This window comes from Phyllostomus hastatus, unplaced genomic scaffold (genome assembly GCF_019186645.2).
Source record: "Phyllostomus hastatus isolate PE091 unplaced genomic scaffold, TTU_PhHast_1.1 phas_scaffold_1674, whole genome shotgun sequence".
Classification (NCBI taxonomy): domain Eukaryota; kingdom Metazoa; phylum Chordata; class Mammalia; order Chiroptera; family Phyllostomidae; genus Phyllostomus; species Phyllostomus hastatus.
The window spans coordinates 10276478-10296707 of record NW_025334011.1 but is presented as its reverse complement, the minus strand read 5'-3'; the positions used below and the strand labels follow the sequence as shown (position 1 = coordinate 10296707).

Genomic DNA, 20230 nt, shown 5'->3' with positions numbered 1-20230 from the left:
CTAAAATTAATAAATAAAATTTTTTAAAAAGACATGCCTGATTTTCCCTATCAGTACACTTCTCAGAAATGTCTCCCCTTTCCTTCAGCAAAGAAATAAATGTGATAGGCTTGTGTTTGAAGGCAAATCAGACTCTAATCCAAGTTTGGAAAGGCTCCACCTAAGACTTTGTAAGGTGGCACAGGTGGCAGATGGCTCCTTCATGGGTGGTCCCACGTGGAGACTACCCGCATTGATTCAACAAGAATGGAGATGGATGTGATGGGTAGAGCCCTTGTCCTGACACCTTAGAGCAAACCCACCTATGGGCTAGAGGCATGGAGGTCAGTTTGTAATAGGAATTCACTCTATCGAATACCTGAAAACTACCATCTGTTAACCTAACATAGTGAAAATGGATTATAATTTTAATTTAGATGAATTAACTCAACAAACAGCACTGACTAAATTCTCTTGAGTATTACTTAATTTTATTTACAAGCAATGACCTTAACAATTCTGATTAGTTATAATGTTATAATTGCTGCAGTCAGAAATGTTTTAACCAATATTTATTGTTATATAAGTAACCAATATTTACTATGCTCCTAAAAAAAAAAGAACATTTTTTTGTGCATGATGTGGGAGACTGCAGATTACAGAGAAATATTTAATGCCTATGGAAAATCGATGAAATCAATAAAAACATGTTTGTATCTACTTTATATCCTTCCAGGCTTCTCCCTGCCAGAACCAAGGAAGAACCAGTGAAGTGAAATTCAGTGACACATTGTCCTCCCATCCCATACACCCATTCCTTTACAATGCATTATGAGAGAACAACTCTTTTACAAAAATGGGTGGAAAATAGATAAGTTTCTTGGCACCAATAAACTAATAGATTGTAATTAAAGGCAATCGTTTCTCGGAAAAGAATTTAAAATTTGAAATCCTTGCACTACTCTAGAACTGGGAAGGGGTGTGGTATTAATACCAGACTTAGAAGATTTCTTTTTAGGTGAGGAAAGAAAGTAAAACCAGAAGGAACTGAAGGAATTCAGAGTGAGTCTGCATGCCAGAGAAAACCATAGCAGTTGCTCAGAAAGCATTTACTGAAATCCCCTGTTCTGCCATTCGTGCCTGAGTGCTAACCCGGCTTCAGTCATACTGAGGCTGTCACTCAGTCTTAGCAGACAGCCATGTGTTGTTTTGGTCTGAAATGTAGCAGTCTTTCTTAATTCTCCACCCACAAAACCCCAAAATGTATTCTGTCCTTCTCAAGTTTATAAACATGCATGAAAACCCAGAAGTTGACGTGTCTAGGCTGCTTTCTCATTTGGTTGCACAACTAAAAAATAAGTTTTAATTTAAAAATAGAACTTGGCACATGAATAGTCCATTGGAATGCTTTAATAAAAATAAATGGCCATGATATTTAACTTAGAAAAGCATCAACTATACAGGCATGTATTCCTGCTTTGATGTTTTTATTTTGTTACCTCTGAAAAAAAGCATGCATTTTAAGAAGACTCATTACACTGGGTAAATTTCACAGACATATGACCTTGCTTTTACTGAGCAACAGAAAGAAATTTTTAAAAATAATAGGCCTTCAATTATCTCATCAAAATTAATTTTCATTGTTTCCAAAAATCTTTTTTGTCTTTGTCTATACACATTTGTATCATCATAATTATATTTGGTGTTTCCACAATTTTAAATTGTTTTCACTTAACATCACATTTCCCATGTTGTTTCATAGTCAAAATAAAAATTTTGACTTTTATGCTATCTTAATCTAGTTTGGGATTTGGATAACATTCACATTGTTAAAAACTAAGATTATACATATTATACGTGTGTATGTATTGAGAGAAGCATTGATTTACTGTTCCACTTACTTATCCATTCATTGGTTGATTCTTGTATGTGCCCTGACCAGGGATCAAACTGGCAACCTTGGTGTATCAAGACGACGCTCTAACCAACTGAGCTGCCTGGCCAGGGCCAATATTTCCCATATTTTTATATGTTTCAGACCAAAAAATGTATAAAGCATGAAAATGATTTCTTCAAAGTTTGAAATAAATCCAATGAGCCTATGAAGTCATGTGTTTTGGGAATTGGATTTACTAAAAAACCTTTATTTTTCCTTAATTAGTGGTGATTTAAAACTTTTCTCATTATGAGTCCATAATTTAATCTATGTGGATAATACCTATTCATTTTATCCACACATTTGTATACAGTACCTTGTCAACAATTGCTCATAGTATTTTATCATAATTTAAAATATTTTTGTTTAGTACCAAACATATTGATTGCTAGATCTTCTTTCCCATTTCCAACTTTACCTAGTGTTAATTTTTGCTTATTTCTTTTACTATTGCTTTCAAAGAGTCAACTCTTGATTTATTTATCTATCTTTTAGCTTCACATTTTATATTTTTAAAAATATTCTTCTCAATTACCTGTCCTTGTATGACTTATTTTCCTTCCTCTGTAAATTAGCATTCATAAAGCTCTAAGTTACATTGTAGTTCCTCTCTGGTCATATTTGCTAGGTGTTACTATGTAGTTTTAAATTTTATTTATCAGCTAAATAGTCTTTTATTGCATCTTATAACTTCTTCCTAGACTCAATCATTATTTATAAGACTATTTTTGTATTTAAGACCATTTGGAGTTATTTTCATTGTTGGAATTAGAGACAAAAACAAAAATGAGATTAAGTCTTTAAAAGTATATTTGGATTTTCCTCTGAATCCTCAAAGATAATGTATCTTGTATACTTTGTAGACACTTGATTTCTGGCTAGATAATGTGAAGGTTTTATTAAACAAACCAAATTTAAATTGTTTTATAAAGCCCTATGGGACACCCATCAGGCTTCCTGATATGCTAAGGAGTAAATGTAGTAACATTTGTGTAGCATTTAGCATAGAGCCTAGCATATCATGACTACTCAATCAATGATGGTAGCAGTATATGTAATATAAAGTTGAGTAGTAGCTACATTAGAATGTGTAATAATAACAGTAATAGTAGTCTGGTAGCAGTTGCATCCTTCCAACCTGTTGTGCTAGCTCAGCTGCACTACTGATCTGCACAAGAATAAACTAGCTGTGTGTTCTTAGTCTGGGTTTTCTTATTTATGACATAATGTGGCTGGACAGGATGCTTCTGAAGTTACCTTTATTTCTAACATTTTTAAACCTCATTTGTTGGCATTTTCAGGACATGGACGCTATGTATACCAGATATAGGTTACACATGTCCTTTGTTCTGAATCTACTTGCTCGAACACTCTGTGATCAAAGCTCTCTAGGAACTGAAGTAAAGATAGAAAATTTTACCAAATTTACTTCTCCCTCTGACTGTTTTGGACAGGTAGTAATCAGTTCATTATTTCTGAAATAAAAGTAAAATTTCCAAAGCAGTTTAAGCCAGACCTATAATGTTCTATCACCAAAGTCTTGGTACCCATGCTAATTTGTGTTTATTTCCCACCATTATTAGCAATAAAAGAATTTTAGAAAAATATGGGATATAAAGAATTCTCATGTCTAAAGATGGAATCCAGAACATTCCTCCACTAAAATCTATTAATAAGGGCCAATATATGTATCATCTAAGAATGTTTATCATTAAGATTAAAATTTATTATTAAGAATAAATATTCTTATCATTTTTATTAAGAATGAAAATTTTCCATCATCTACTACAAGCATCTCTGGTAATTAAAACCAAATCGAAAGCTTTAAAACCTAATTATAGGCAATATGTGAATAATTTGATACAAAAGCAATAAAAACTATGACTTAATACCTGTTGAAATCAATGCCCCTGCTTACAGTTTTAATGGTTTTAAACAAGAGGTCAGAAAAGGCACAGACTTACCTGTGCGATAAACGAAGTTCCCTTCGGTTTCTGATGATGAAGGAGACACTAACTCTTCCTCAAATTCATTGGAACTAAAAGATCCCGAATGGTTCCTTTGCCTTGTCTTTCCCATCATGGCAGCATTTGTGGCCATGACATGTCTCAAAGAGTCATTAAGGTAACGGTTCAATAAGCTGCTCTTGTATTTGGGGGGTGACACGTAGTCCTCATTGGCCTGTGACTCTGGCCTCACTCCAGCCTTTATGACTGAGCTCTCATTTTTAATCACAGGATGGTGGACCGGATTATTATAGCCCCCTTCGTTCATGTGGCTTCTTGGAGGGTTTTCTCCATCTAAGGGGGAAAAATATCAGTAGGTAGGACGCCCATGTACTTTCCCCCAGCCACCCAATTGGTATGTTTAATCATTAACAATAAATGTAAAGAAAGAATATTTGAAGTGTATAAAACTAACTTTGATATTCAAGATTAATTTTGGGGCAAAGAAAAGCAGGAATCTATGTGATCTCTCTCTATGGTATTTTAATTTTAATGAATTTCACAGAAAATGTCATTCTGACACACAATAAATTATAAATAAGAGGAAACAGCCATCCTCCTGGTGGTCATTTATAGTACCATAAAAGTGAAAAAAGAACTGCTATGGCACCATTATATTTTGTGGGATTGACCTTAAAAATAGCAATTGAGGCAAAGCTAAGAAAGCAAAATAAAAATATGAACAAACCTTCGGAACACGAATCATCACTGCTTACACTAAGCCGCTCAGCATTTCCTTGAACATACTTGTTGTACAACTTTATTCTTAATGCCCAGCTTAAATCTGGCTGTCGAACAGTATTCTTAAGTCGACGTCTTGCATTAGCAAACCAATTTGACACCTAAAAAGTATTATTTTTCAATTAACAAAACATAAAAATTATCCACCATACAATTACTTTCCCACACAGGACCTAAGCCTCTCTCAGTATCTCTCACCACTAAATATTCTTATGGCATAACAGCACTGGACACTCAATCCACTTGTTCATTCGTTCAACAAATATGTTGAGTGCTTAGCACAGAGATTGAGCACTTACTGTATCTGGGGAACAGAAAAAATGAAGATGTCTTGCCATCAAATTTTCAGTCTAATAAGAGAGGTAGGAGAATATACAGACAAGTCTGATATAGGAAAGAGTGGCTTAAGATGCATTACAATAAAACTATACAGGACTCCAAAGGAAAGAAAGGATACTTTTATACATGACTCAAGACTTCATGAAAAATTTAAGGTAGGCTTTGAAGGAAAATGTCAGGTGTAATACCTAGAAAAGTGTGTTCCTGATAAAGAGGACACAGGAACAAAGACAAGTCAAGTTCCAGAGACATTCTGGTGGGTAAGGAAGGGGGACGAGTTAAAGATGACTTTGAATTACCAAATCTGTGCCATTTAAAGAAAGAAAGTAGGATTGTTTAAGGATGGAATGATATGTTTGTTTGGGGGCATGTTTAGTTGGAAACACTTTCTAGCATGTAGGTGAGATGTGAAGCAAGAAAATAAAAATGGTAACTTACAGTTTAAGGAGAGAAAGAACAGATTTGGGTCAAATGCACAGAGGTGATAGCTGAAGTTGTGAGAGGCAGAACGAAAAGAAGGTCAAGGACCAATGGAGACCTCTAGCTATTAATGATGTAAGAGTATAAAAGAGGAGCTGGCAAAACAACCAGAGACAGAGAAACCAGACAAGCTGAGGGAGAAAAGCCCAAATAATGCCCAGCTTTACCCTAATAGTCAAGTGCTACCAAAGAAATGAACACTGCCAAACAAAGGACATTTGCTTCTATTGTTTTTTAATAAGATGCTACCGAATTTCTAGAGGCAAAAATGGTACTTGAGGTTTCTTTCCAAATACCAGGCTATCATCAGAACACATAAATGAAAAACCTGAGAAGCTGGTATTTGCCTTTAAAAGAATAAAATGTGGAAAGAGAATCTTTCTGCCAATTTGTTCCAGAATATGACCCCACATTACCATAATGGTTTATGTGGCAATGCTTGCACCAGAAGTTCCTTTTTTCAGATTTGTACTATAAATACACACTTTTTGCATATTGCTCAAGCCCTAATTATTGAATGGAACTGGGGTGATTCCTACTTAAAAAAAACAAAAACAAAAACAAAAAAAGAGCCAAAGTTTTTTTCCTCTTTGTCCCTATGGGTAAAGCAAGGTATTTTTTCCCAGCTTATTTATATATACATATGCACAAAATATATCCTAAGCTTTAGATATATATTCAAATTACTGCCCTTGTGTCTTAAGCAATGATTAATTGTCCCCTTAAACTTATATACAATGAGGTAATATCTCACCATGGCATTTCAAAAGTCTTAGTTTTCACCAATCTTTCTTCCTGCCAAGCTGTGCTGTTATTACCATAATTCAGTCTGACTTCAAATTTTCAGTCTTTTCCAACCCTCTATAGACAGGGAACTTCTGGAACCCTTCATTCAACAAACATGTATCAAGATGCTCTTTTGCTTTAGCCATGGTGGTAAGTGCTAGGAGTGGACGTTGTGTCCCATGTACACACAGAAGGACCAGCAGTGAAAAACTATGAAGGGAATTAACACTGTGATACATGGGTTATTGCTACGGAAGCACAAAGTACCTGGTCCATTTCTTTGATACATTTCTCTTTCTATTGTCCAGGTCATGGCCAAGGTATTTGTCCAAGTCCTCATTACTACTAACTAAGAATTTTAGAACATTCTTTTTCTGAATTTCCATTCTGTCCAGTTGAATGGATCTTAACAACCACCATCAAATTCAATTGTTGATAAACCATTATGATTTAATCATTTAACTTCTTCAAACCCACACGAATGTCCCATTATCCTGTTACTGTGGTGTAATGGAAAGAGACCTGGTTTCTTGTTCTGAATTTGTCAAACACATGCTGTGTGAGTTGAGATAATACACTCACTTTTCTGAACTTCAAACCCTTCATCTAAAATATGTGATTCCTAACATCTTCGTCAACTCTCAAAATTAAGATCTGTGGATACAACCCACACTGTCCTATGACAGTGGTAATTCCCTTCAGAGCTGGTACGAACCCACCTTCTGCTCCCGACCACTACTCCCTCTAGCTCAGATACGTGTTTCTGCCCTTCTCTGCCCCTCTTATACACACACGACACGCTGCAGCTTCCTCTAGGCTGATGTCATAGATCTACTAGAACCCAAGTCTAAAACTTTTTGTTACTTTCTTTACTAAACATTGTATAATTCAGACAAACCTCAAATTTTAACTAATCTTAATTCTTAACTAACCTTAAATTATAACATCACCGCCACGTAGTGGAGTGTAAAAATATAACTTTAAAAAAACTCCTCATATTTTTATTAAAATGCAATGGGTCTTCTAACTTCAAAAATGTTAGTATACTATAATTTTAACATAGAAAAATGGGGGACCTTTCAATGCCATGGTAACATTAACTAGCTTTTCACCTATAGGGGTCATATCCTTTTTTATGTTTTAAACTTTTTAATCCTCACCTGAGGATATAGTTTTTATTACTCATTTTAGAGAGAAAAGAAAGAGAGAGAGATAAAGAGAGAGATTCATTGGTTGCCTCCGGCAGGCACCCCAACAGGGATCGCACTGCAGGCCAGGCATGTGCCCTACTTGGGAATCAAAAGCAGAACATTTTGGAGCACAGGACGATGCTCCAATCAACTGAGCCACTAGGCCAAAGACTTTTTTTATGTTTTACATATCCATAGTATATTAATTATATAGGGTCCTGTAGAAGTAAGAACTACTTGAGAGTGGTTGGTAGGGTAATAATATGGGTGTAATAATTTATAGTTTTAATTTGAACACTTCACCTAAAATGGCATATGGCATGCTTGAGTGTGATATTGTTATGTTGCAGAATTACATGCTTATGATTTTTTAATAAAATATTTCGTAATAGAAAGGGGCGTTATTTGTGCTACACCCTTGTATATTAAGAGATTTTCCAGAAAGTTTTTCTGATGTCTAATACAGGCTGTTTCTAAACTGATTTTAAGGTTTGATGAGCACCCAATCTGCTAATATATTTACTGTGTCAGTATTTTATTACTAGACATTCACAGCACAATCAAAGGGCTGGATACAATCTGAGACTTTAATATCTACTTGCATTAAGTTGTGCAAACAGCAGAAAAATAGCTTAACAAATCTGCGTAAATATTATTTTGCAATTTTCTCCCTGATGAATTAAGGCAAACTTCAACTGTTTCACTAAAAAAAAATTAGTTCAGGTTTCCTACCTTTAACTTACTAGTGGTTCCTTCAGGTTATTATTCAAATTCTCTTTAAAGTCTGTTTTACATGAAACAGGCCTCTTTACCGGGGGAGGTTCTGAAGGAACAGTATTTTAATGTCAAACTCAGAGCTTTAAAAACACTATTTTATAGTGAATGCTTAGAGAACCAAATATCTAGATGCTGGAAGAGTAAATGAAGTAATTTTCATCCTACTCCAACTGAGGTGTTTATATCCATCGTATTGACGGAGGAATCATTACAGTAAACCCAGGGGATATGCTGGCATCTGTCCACCTGTGAACACGCAGAATTAACAAAGTGACTCTGGGTTGCTCGACTGAAATACTAAGCACTTCATTTCCACACCATGTTGTATAACACTGGGAATAATGTAGAAGGACCTTTCTGAGATTTTGTTGAATATTTAACAGTTGCTATAATCCTTGCAGTTAATAACTACATACATATCTCAGCAGAAGCACTCATACCAAGCAAAACTAAAACTGTGTCAATATAGGAAGCAAACTCTTGCAATACAGCAGTTTTAACCACATGGTGCATGGACATATCCTTGAAATTTCAAAATTTTGCTGTAAGAGGAGGAAGCATGAACATCACTAAACTGTAATCTCAAACAGCTCTTGCCCTGCACTCTGAATGGTGATTATGAAAGATATCATCCTAGGGAGATATTTCACTCTTATAATCCAGAAAAATACAAGTATATTATTTTAAGGGATAAAAAATAAATGATAGAAAATATTAAAACCACAGAGATACAGCCTCATCTGCCCTTTGAAAATTTCTCTAAAGGCAATGATTCTTTGGTAAGATTCATTTCTTAAAATAATACAGAACCTTAATTGTATACCAGTTTATATTATTCTACAATAAAGCTATTTATTTTTTGAGAGTACAGAGTACATTTTTATAATATTTCAACAGTGGTCAGCAATAGGAACCAAGCACAATGAAAACTTTTGGTTGATTAGAATTAAAACACACACATACACACACAAACCATCTCATTGATAATTTTATAAAAATGCTTGTATCTCACTAGGAAGTAAGATACCAGACTCATGATGCAAATGAGAGTCAAACTTAATCACAGCACATTAGGCCAAGTCGAGTGTGTTGTGAAAGTTGCCAAGTCTAGAAAGTTTTGTAAATAATTCTTTCTGCTTCATTTTTCAGGCACAAATAAAAATAGATGCCTGTTAATGTCCATAGAGCTTCTCTTTCCATCCTATCCATTCTCTATCCATTGAAGTTGCAGCTTTTTGTTTCTGGGCTTCATGGAGATTGCTGATGAGGTTTTACATCCCTCCTTATTAATTTAAGAGTAACAAATTAAGGCAAAAATATTTATCATGAAAAGCTTGACAGTTTTACTCATAACCAAAAGGAAATGGTTAAGTATAAAAGAAATTATCAAAATATAAGCTAGTTTTGTATTAAGTAATGAGAGATATGCTAACAGCTTATTAATATAAATCATGAGAAAAGGAGATAGGTGTTGCAATAAACAAGAAATAGGAATTTGAAGCCAGGAATGAAGGGAACACTCCATGCTTGTCTACAGACAGGAAAATAGGGCATATTTCCAGATATATTAAAATAATAAGGTTAGTTATACTCTTTCTTATTCTATAAAACCATCATATAACATTAAAGATAAAGAGTTGCACCCCGGCTGGTGTAGCTCAGTGGATTGAGTGTGGGCCTGTGAATTAAAGGGTCACAGGTTTGATTCCCGGTCAGGGCACATGCCTGAGTTGTGAACCACGTCCCCAGTTAGGGGCACTTGAGAGACAACCACACATTGATGTTTCTCTCCCTCTCTTTCTCCTTCCCTCCCCTCTCTCTAAAAATAAATAAATAAAATCTAAAAAAAAAAAAGACAAAAAGTTGCCCTCCATGTATTCCCTACAGTAGGATGGATTTTAAAACTTTCTTAATCAGATTTCAAGACATTCTTTAGCTTTCATTAAGGTGTTTTTGAAATCCACATGGTGATTATCGTGGCATTCCCTCATTAGAACCTATTTGATCTATAAACATGTAGGGCCACTTTACTACATGGAAAGTACTGTGGTAGGTAGTATATGGTGGTAGAAGAATGAATACGACAAGGTCACTCTTCTCAAGAAGCCTGACTCCACAGGAGAAATTTATTTAGTGGGGGAGCCTGACTCATTAAGTAGGGGCCTAATTTGCAGGGATCAAAAGCTTTATTCAGACCATAGCTTTATTTTTTTTCCTCAGAAGTGTAAGGTATTTACATAATTTATTTGGTTCCCCATAGGGTCAGAATTTGGACATTAGTGCATGTCTGACTTTTATAAACCCCTCATATATATAAACATATACGTAGGTAGATATGAGTGTGTACATTTTTACACTTTACATTATGTATATACATTACACATATACATTTTTTCTTACATAGATACCCTTTATGCCTAACTGAAAAAATTGAACCTAAATTGGATTATATGTAAGGTTCCCTGATTGTAACATAGATTTTGATATTTTCATTTACTTTAAAGTTCCAGAAACCAGCTTCATATACTATAAAATTTAAAAATTGCTAAGCAAGTATCACTTATTATTAAGAATAATTATCATTGTCTTATTTAGAATTACATACTTTTATACAGAAAGAAACTATGAGAAAAGTTTTCATTATAGGAATGAAAACCTCATGTAAATTTGAAAAATGTAATAGCCTAACCAATGTCTAATGGCAAAACAAATTGTTACTTGTATTTGCACTATCATTACAGGTAGAAAGTGATTTGACTCAGCATGAAAATGAAAAATACTTGCATTGCATATTAAAAAATTATTGCACATGAAAATTTAAATGTCTACTAATGACAAATGTTATTTTTCATAATTAAAAATGTTCAAAATATATCATAAATATTTTTTGCTTTTATATAAAAGAATGGCAAGCATTAACTATGGAACTATATAATCAACCAAAATAATCTATTGTTATTTTGCTAACATCATTGTCAAACTTTTAATTCCTAAATGACAATCTTAAATGCTCTGGAAAGCAATTTTTATTTTATCTAAAAGTTAAATATTGTTTTTTAAATTTTGGGGTTCTTCCTTACTATATAGTTAATAGGATGACCAAAATTTCACAAATGCATTGATGTAGTGCTACTATAATGCACAAAACTTCTCAGCTCATTTAGTGCCTCCCCCTTTTTGAGGACATGTATTCTGTTTGCATGTATAAAAGTTCCTGTCAGCAAATTACTAAAGAAAACTGTGGTGTGATGGAAAGAGCATTTGATCTGGAATTACATTATTTCCAGACCTACCTCTACCCTTACTAACACATAACCTCCACGTGCCTCGGTTACATCATCTGTGAAATGCTGACAATAACTTCTGTGCTTCCCCATGTTTTTGTGAATACCAAGTAAGATTATGTATGAGAAAAAACGCCAGCCAAATGTAAAGTAGTGTTGCTCACTAGTGTTGTCCTACACTTGACGAGTAACTCAGCCATTTGAGATCTGCCTCTTCTTAACCCCAGTAGAAGGTATCATCAGGGAAATTTGTGGATTTTAGCTAATGCCCAGAATGCTGCTTCTCAAAAAAAACCGAAACACTCTCCTTGACCTTCCAACCCACCTCCTCGATTTGTCAGTGATGCTAACACTGAAAGTTCTACTGTACTTGGTTCTCAAAGTGTGACCCAGAGCCAGCAGCTTCCCCATCACCTGGAGAGCTTGTTAGAAATGCAAATCATGGGCCCCATCCCAGACCTACCTCCTAATCAGAAGCTCTGGGGTGGGGCCCAGCAACCTCTGTTTTCACAAGGCTTCCAGCGATTCTGATGCACACTCCAGTCTGAAAATCATTGTGACTAGTCCCCATCTGTATCCATCTATACAGGTCCATGACTCTGAATTCCCAGACACCTTCTCAAAACTCTGCTGTTGACTTTTCACTGCCCGCCCCTAACAGAACACCAAGAGATCACTCCTGGGACCGAGGATTAGCACTGAACTAAAAGAGAAGATTGAGAGGAGACCCAGAAACTCGACGAAGAATACAGCTCTGCCCCTGGGCCAACCCGTCATCACCCTGAGCGGCTGGAGCCAAAGCCTCCAGCTGGCTTTCCTCTGCTGCACCCTTCTCCAGGGCGAAACGCCAGGTGGAGATCCGCACAAACAGGAGGAGTGCCCGCTCCTCACCTCTCGCTAGGATAAGGATCAGGGGCTTGGTGGGCCGGGGTTTACCTGCACTAGCGTCATCTGCGAGCCGAGCGCCAAGAGTATCTTCTCGGTCTTGGTGGGGTACGGATTGTCACGGTGCTTGTAAAGCCACTGCTTGAGGGGCCGCGCCATGTCTTGCAGGGCCTGTCGCTTGTGCCTCACCTTCCCGCCGTTCTGCCGGGCCCTGGGACACCGGGGGAGGAGGAGGCCCTAGTGAGTGACACTCTCTGGATGCTGCCCGTAGGGAATCCCTCACTCGGGGACACACGCAGTTCCGCGGTCGCGGAGTCCCCGCCAGGCACCCCAGGGCATACAGCCCAGCCGCGCGCACCCTTCCCACGCGTCCCGAGGTTGAGGCGAGGGAGCCGCACAATGTCTGGGTGCGAGTATCATTTCCTCGGCATTTCTCTTTGAAGTGGCCTGGTTGTCGCAGAGGGATCATGTGGCAGTAAAGAACCTTAGATTTATCTTGAAACGGGGGATATCTTGAACCCAGTCACCCGAGGTTAGATATCTGGGTGACGATGGTTAAATGATTTGAAGGAAAATGTTATTTAAGCTACAGATTTGCGCAGCAGGGCTGTCCCCCTTCCCTCGCCCGCTGGCACTGCGCCCTTCTCTCGTGGCCCTGGCCTGGTGGGCTGGCTGGGTAGAGGTTGCTGCAGGCTCTTGGACGTTCTTTCAAGGAACTCGTGCCGGCCTCTCAGGGCTCCTCGTCGCCTGTGGTCAACGGAAAGGCGGCTCACTGGACGGCGGGAGTAAAGCAAGGAATGACCGCCGCCCCGCTACCCTGGTTCTCTCGGAGCTCTATCCAGTCTCCTTTGAACCTCTGGAGAAAAGGAGACACTTTCCAAAGGAAGGGTGCGAGGGAAAACACTCTGGGGGATTTTTCCTGATATAAGAAGAGTTAAAAAGTTTGAAAAGATCTGTCCCATGGAGTTAAAAAAGAAAAAAGAAAAAAAAAAGACCCCTGGAAAGGCATATTCCTAGGAGGAAGAGACAGTCTGGAGCCAGCGTTCGGCGCTGCGCTCCCAGGAGGCTCCGGGAGGTGTCGCCGCGCCGACGCCCTACCGCTCGGCGACTCCGGGAGGTTCGCGCTGTGGAGCTGCAGCCTCGGGGGCTTTCGCCTCTGCGCACTTTGAAATGCAATTCCACTCGAAAGGACTGGTAGTAACATTTTGACGAAATCTAATCTCTATTTTACTGACCGGCAGCAACGCAGGAACAGCAGCTGATGCAATCTTCCAGGTGGAGAGGGCCAGGACGGCTGCCCCTACTCAACCTGGCACTCCGGGAGCCTTCCGGAGGTGGCCGCGCTAGGGACGGCCGTCCACACGTTTGCAGCAAGAGCAGCTGGGCCCACCAGCGAGCATCGGCCCCTCACCCTTCTAAAACGAAACCCTGCACAGCAGGCTCGCGGCCTTCCCCTCCCAGCTGGCAGCGAGCCCTGACCGAGCGAGCACGATGAGTGCACCCTGGGCAAAGCCGACCTTCCCAGCACCCTGGCGAAGGCGAGGCGAGCCGCAAGGCGGTGTGAAGCCTTGTGACAGAAGAGGGGCAGCCCCCGGGGCTGGCCTGACCTTGGACGCCCCCGGCTGCTTGGCCCTGCCCTGTTCCTAGCTTCCTGCTCTGTTCTTTATATCTGGCTCTCAGTCGCGTGTCTGCACCCGCGGTCCAGAGAGGGACAGGTAACCTACTACCCTGATATCCAAGTATGGGAGGATGGCGGGGGCAGTTCCAGGTGTCCTCGGCTTCCAAAAAGTCTCTTTTGACCTATCCTAACGAATAGATCCCCCCCATATTTTAAGAAACTACTACCTTAAAATAAGAATGCGCAAAACCAGGAGGCGGAGACCTGCCCTACAGAGAAACTCCGCGTTCCAACCCTCGCGCCCCCACTGCCACTTGCATACCCGCGCCGCTCACTGCCCCCACCCCTCTGGACTGCGAGCGAGCCGGGGCCCCCAGAGGGTGCGCATACCCAGTCCTTCGGTGTCTCAGGCCGAGGTTGTCCTTGAGGGGTGGGCCTTCCGGAATGCCCATCTCGGGACGGCCATGGGGACTGTCCAGGACGCCGCCATAGGGCCGGCCGCCCAGCTCCCGCTCCGGAACGCCGTGGTCTTCAAAAAGCACGGCGCCGTTGATCTTGTCGAAGACGATGGTGTTCATGGTGTGGCTTGGCAGGGGCGCCCCGCGCGGCCACAGAGCCTCGGAGCCGGGCCACCGGGAGCTCCGCAGGGCTCGGGTTCTAGGAGATGAAGGTGCATCACGTTACTCGCTGAGAGCGCTCACACCCTGAGCGGAGCCCCAAACTTGGCCAAAGCGAGGGGCTGCGGAGTTCAGGCGAGAAGCGGCATCGCCGCACCTGAACCAGGGAACCCACACTTCTCCGTACCTGACTAACCCGCTCCCCTTGCTCCCGCACACTCTGGGGCAGGTCCCTGCCCTCTTCGTTGCCAAGGCACTTCAAACGGGAATAGTGTACCCGCGGCGGCAAGGAAAGTAATTCCTAAAGGAGCCTTTCTGCCTCGGTTTTAATCTGAAAGAACCACATTCCAGATAGCAGAGCGGGACCCGCGTGTTCTTCAGTCATAATGGAAGGCTCAAGTCTCTCGGGGCTTCCACCCGGGCCGTAAAGAAGGGTTGGAGGAAAGGGAAATTGGGGGTAACAGGAACAACCGCATGCGCAAGCCCAGTTAATGAGTCCCAGGCCGGACCGGGATTTCATGTCCTCTAGATCTTGGATGGTTTGGCTGAACCCCCTGCGTTCGTCCCTGGGGTGGGGGTGAGGGCTGGGAAATTTAGCAGACTCCAGAGCTAGAAAGTTAAGTGGCGTCAGAGACAAACACACCACATGCTCCCTCTCCCCCTAGATCTTTCCACCACCCTCAACCCGCTCGGGGACTCTCAGGGTCCGGGCAGTTCCAAGACGCGTGAGTCCCCGGCTTTCTGCAGCCCGCTGTCAGTGAGGTTCTCTTCCGCAGCGCGGGTGCGAGCCTGGCGCCCGGAGCCCTCCACACCCGCCCCTTTCCGGGGTTTCAGGAAACCATTTCGGAGGCTGCAAATGTTTTAGGAGAGGAGGAATCAAGGTCCATGCACCGCAGGGCCTGCGGCTGCCACAGTCAGAGAAAGCCTCCAGCTCACCTCCCGAGTCGCCGTGGCGGGGAGCCTCTGCCGGCAGTGCACCGGCGTCAGGGGCCAGTCCGCGCTGCAGCGGATCTGCCGAGTGACCGCCCAGAGGCGCACGGCCACCACAACCCGCCCCATCTCCCCGCCTCGAGCCACCAAGCGACCGAGCAGCTTTCTTTCCTTTCGCTGCCAGCGCCCCTCACCCCGCCCCCCCGCGGCGCGGGCTGCCCCCCCAACCCAGGCACAGATCCTCTGCCTCGGCGAGCGCCCACACTCGCCAACACCCCTCGCCCCGCCCTCCGGCTACCACAGCAGCGGCCACGCGCGACAAGTAGGGCCGTGAGCACGGCGAAACGACGGCTCCCTTCAGTATTCGTGGGGACGTGAAGTCAGACCTCTGCTGGCAGCCCCGAGTCCCATAAGAGTGAATCCTCCCTCCCGCGCAGACAGGTACGTGTCTGGGGTTTGGACACAATCTCGGCGACATGTGAAAGCAAATTTCCGTGCTCGCTACCCGGGTTCAAAGGTCAGGACTCGGTTTTTTTAATTGTTAAATCCGTGCGCTTAGTGTTTTGCCTTCTCGCTGCTCCGTTTGTATAATACACCCTTCCACAGCCCCACAGTCTCCCACCCCAGTGCTCCTGTACGTAGGGGTGTTTTCCCCAGCGCATCTGCCCTGAAGTTTGGAAGATTGGGCCCCTCTCCGGCTGTCCCCAGTCTGCAAAAGGTGGCAGGCAGTCAGACACCCGGCGTGGTTTGGGTCCAATGGCATGGCAGGAGCCGGCGGGAGAAGTTCGAGAGCTGGATGCTGACGCAAGGGGCCCCGGGGGCGTGGGAACCGCCGCTTCTCAGCTTCCAGGGAGCCCACGCGCGGTACCCCACGCCTCCTCTGGGCTCCGGTGCTCTCCACTTACCCTAATTCACTCCTAATTGTCACTTGTGGAGCTCCCTCCCATAGTGACTGCCCCGCCCAACGCCCGGGAACAATTTTAAAGCAAAGGAGGAGCGGTCAGGTGGGCTCCCGGGCCCTAGCAGACCCTCCGGCCAGGCTTAGCGGCCACCCGTGCGCGTCTCCTCTTAACTGTGGAGAGAAGTAGGGGAAGGGCGCGGAGCGCTGAGGCGCCCGGGGACAAAGTGAGCCTCCCACCCGAGGCTTCGGGCGGGGACTCCGCGCCCTGAGGGCTGTACCTGGGGGAGTGGGGCCGGCGGCCGGCGGCAGGGCTGCTGGCTCTCCCGCGTCGAGGCTAGGCTCACTCCCATCCCCGCCGCATGTTTTCCGCGCGGGCTCCAACGCGCTCACCGCCGCCACCGCCGTCGCCTCGGCTTTATTTACCCAGACAGGCGCGCGCGGCCCGGGAACAGGAATATCAAGGCCTTCTCATGTTTCCTGACTGCTTGGCCCAGCCAGCGAACATCCTGCGGGCGCGGTATCCACGTTCCCGGGCTGTCGAGAGGAAGCCTCTGCGCCCGCCCGGCCGTGCGGATGGCAGTTAACCCTCGCAGAGGGGATGCCACAGCCGGCACAGCAGGGAGCCCCCAGCCCGCGGAGTCCGCGCCAGCCGGGCCAGGCTCCCAGCTCCACCGGCCTCGCAGGCGATGAGCATAAGGGGCTACTTCCTTCGCACTTAGGGGAGAAATTCTCGGAGAGGCCTCAAGTAGCGCCCGGCTCAGGCTCTGGGAGCTGAGAGGCTGCGGTGCAAATCCTGTGTCTTAGCTGGCTGGAGTGTCGGAAATTTCACTACAAGTGGCTGGGAGGGCGAGACCACTACAGCGCGCCCTTTATTTTCCTCGGGATTAGTTGGAGTGAAGTTACAGCTCGGGTTTGTGCCTATAGCGCGTGAGCGTATGTAGGAGAGCCTTGAATCCCGGGAGCCTTTTTTTCTGGTGTTACTAGGTTTCTGAGGTCATGGCTGTCTCAAAGCCAGGCACACATTCACCCTCCCGGGCCCGCGCTGGAGTGGCCGCCTTCGCCTCGGGAGAGGCTGGGGCTCAGAGAGACCACGGTGTCCAGGTGTGGAAGAGAGGACGACCCTAAGGCACGAAGCAAAGTGAACAGAACTTAGAAGAATCCGAAAGGGAACACAGTGCACGGGGAGAGAATGCTTCTCAGATTCACTTACTGATGATACTTGGCTTCTCACCTTCACCCCAAATATAAGAGCAGCGAAGCTGTGGGTTAGGTGCACAGGAGGCTCGAGCACCTAGATGCCCGCGTTCTCGCTGCCGGCCTCGCCGCTGCAGCGACACCTTTTCTCTGTTTTTAAGAGCGAAAGTAGAGTTACCCAAACCTGAAAGGCATGGCCCCTTTCTCCTCTAAAGGTGGCTGGCAGCGCTGGGGCAGCGGCTCACCTATCCATGTTTAGATGGCCTGGAAGTTGTTAAAACATATACTAAAGCTATTTTTTCCAAGACAAATCAGACCCCTGAATTTTCTTTGCTATCTCCCAAAATACGAGGCAGTAAACTGGGATGTGGCACAATGTAAAGCAGAAAGGGACGTAGGTTTACATTTTTGACCACCAGGCAGATAAATAAAATCATTTGGTCGCGTTTCCCGATGTCCTTGGTTGTCTTTCATGATACGACTCGCGCTTCTAGAGCGCGCACCTCGTCTGGGAGCTGCACTTGACTAGCTGCGGTGTGAGCTCAGTGCAGACATAGGTCGACAGACCTCGCTGTAAGGATTTGAAGTCCAGGGTACCTCGCAAAGTTTCACCCACAGACTTGGTGCGAACAGAAGCTGCACAACAGAAGTAGTTCTAGTTGGTAACTTACAGGAGGAAAGAAACCTGTTCCCCCCTCCATGGTCTCCAAGACTGTGATGGTGGTCACCAGACATGATCATGAAATCAGCTGCAACGTTTCCCTCTGACATGTACTTGGTCAACTGTGCTGGGCAAAGCAAAAGGCATGTATGTAATTGCTTCCATTTTCACAATACTTACTGTAGTGAAATATGGAGATGTATGCTTTTTAATATAGGCTAGTATAGGACAAATTAATTTTGTTTTGATCTTACCTTATTTATGCAATTTCAAATGCATTTAGAGAACATTGATTAAAGATATATTTACATGTAAGATTTGTTTTCTTAAAATCTTATGTAAATATATAGAAAAATATTTCTGCAAAATGTTTTTTTATTATTATTATTAAGTAGAGGAATAATATATAAGTTAAGTTAAGCCTCAGGTTAAGTCACTGAAAATTAATACATGATCATTACATTATAGTTTAGTCATTAGAATTCATTTTAAAATGATAGAACAGTGGAGGGTCTATTTTAAAATGAAATTGTGTGGAGAATTCCTCTCTAATATACAAATGAGTGTGTATTTTGTAATAGACCAAATTTTTATTTTTGCATTTCATCCTTTATGTAAGAGTAAAATATCTTCATTTCAATCCACTGTTTAGGTACATTTATCATTATTTTAAATGTCACATTTTTCTAAATTGTGTTTTACTCAGCTTCTTATATTATATTCCAATCTCAGTCTATCAAATGCTATATTATAATCCTCAGAAGTAAAACCTTCAGTTTTAGAAAGATTTAAGAAAGTGTATGTAGTTTGTGGGATATCGCCTTAACGTAGCGGGGAAAAAAAACTTAGGCCAGAGCCAGAAGACTTGATCCCTAATCTTAATTCTGGTTAATTAGATGTTGGTTTAACATGAATTTACTGAAATGTAAAATGAATATTATTAAGTTTTCCATAAACTTTCCTCACACTCTCATCAAGATTTTTTTTTTTAATGTGAAAGCTACACATTGCTAAAGCTAGAAATATGTTAAGGAGGAACATTTGGTAGAAATCTAAATTCATTCTATTGGACTTCAAGTGTAGTTATAAATATAATTTTTACTTTCTAATGAAGGAAATAAAGAAGACTTCATTTTTAGCATGTTGATATTTTACCAAGGAACCTGATATTTCAGAACAAATATTCGTTATAATTTTTGAAAATAATGACTGCTTTTAAACTCTATTTTCCAGTTATTACTTATAGGCAATGAAATAAATTACAAAGCAGGGAATGACTGTCACCCTTCATCCAAATGGTAAAAACCAGTAGACTTATGAACAAATAGCAGATTCACCTCACACTTGGCTAGCAACCTGTAAAGACACACGCGGTGAAAGACACAGCTGCAGAAACATTGCGAACAAACTAGTAGAATGGGTGGCCCACAAATACCTCACGAGGCATTGTTGCTTTATTTATACTTTAATTGTATAAATAATACAGAATAAATTCTCTCGGAGAGGGTCTTCTCCATAAATCCACTCTCAAGCAACCAAAGAACAAGGGTACAAAGTGGAAGTTCCTCTTCAGCCAGGTACACCCAATCACATTTCTCAGAGGCAACCACCAAGAGAATGCCATTGCTGGTTTGATGGGCATCTTTTTTACTTTTTTCTGTGCATTCACAGACATGAATATAAACAAAACATTATAAGTTTGTTTTATTAGTTTTCTTAAATAAATAAGACCATACTTTACGTGTGGTTCACACAGAGGAATATTAAACTAAAACTTGCATTTTCACTCAATAATTTCATAAAGAATGTTCATAATAGAACATGTAAATATAACCCCTTTTTAACTGTTACATAATGCTCCACCATCCATTTAGCCATTCCCCTATGAATGTCTCTGTCTTTCCAA

The 20230-nt window shown here is 42.2% G+C and overlaps 1 protein-coding gene across 2 annotated transcripts in view; it reads right to left on the bottom strand.

Annotated features, from left to right (window-relative positions):
- MKX (mohawk homeobox) overlaps positions 1–16877 on the bottom strand; it is a 61608-nt gene extending 44731 nt beyond the window's left edge. The window contains exons 1-5 of one of the 2 annotated variants that reach the window (XM_045857961.1): positions 16748–16877; positions 14412–14678; positions 12455–12614; positions 4610–4763; positions 3880–4215 (exon numbers count right to left, since the gene is read on the bottom strand). In XM_045857961.1, coding sequence (XP_045713917.1) covers positions 3880–4215; positions 4610–4763; positions 12455–12614; positions 14412–14599 — 838 coding nt within the window. In that variant the 5' untranslated portion in view covers positions 14600–14678; positions 16748–16877. Of the gene's footprint in view, positions 1–3879; positions 4216–4609; positions 4764–12454; positions 12615–14411; positions 14679–15574; positions 15705–16747 lie in introns of those variants that run through there. The other variant, XM_045857962.1, reaches the window with a different exon arrangement.
- Between the last annotated feature and the right edge of the window lie 3353 nt (positions 16878–20230).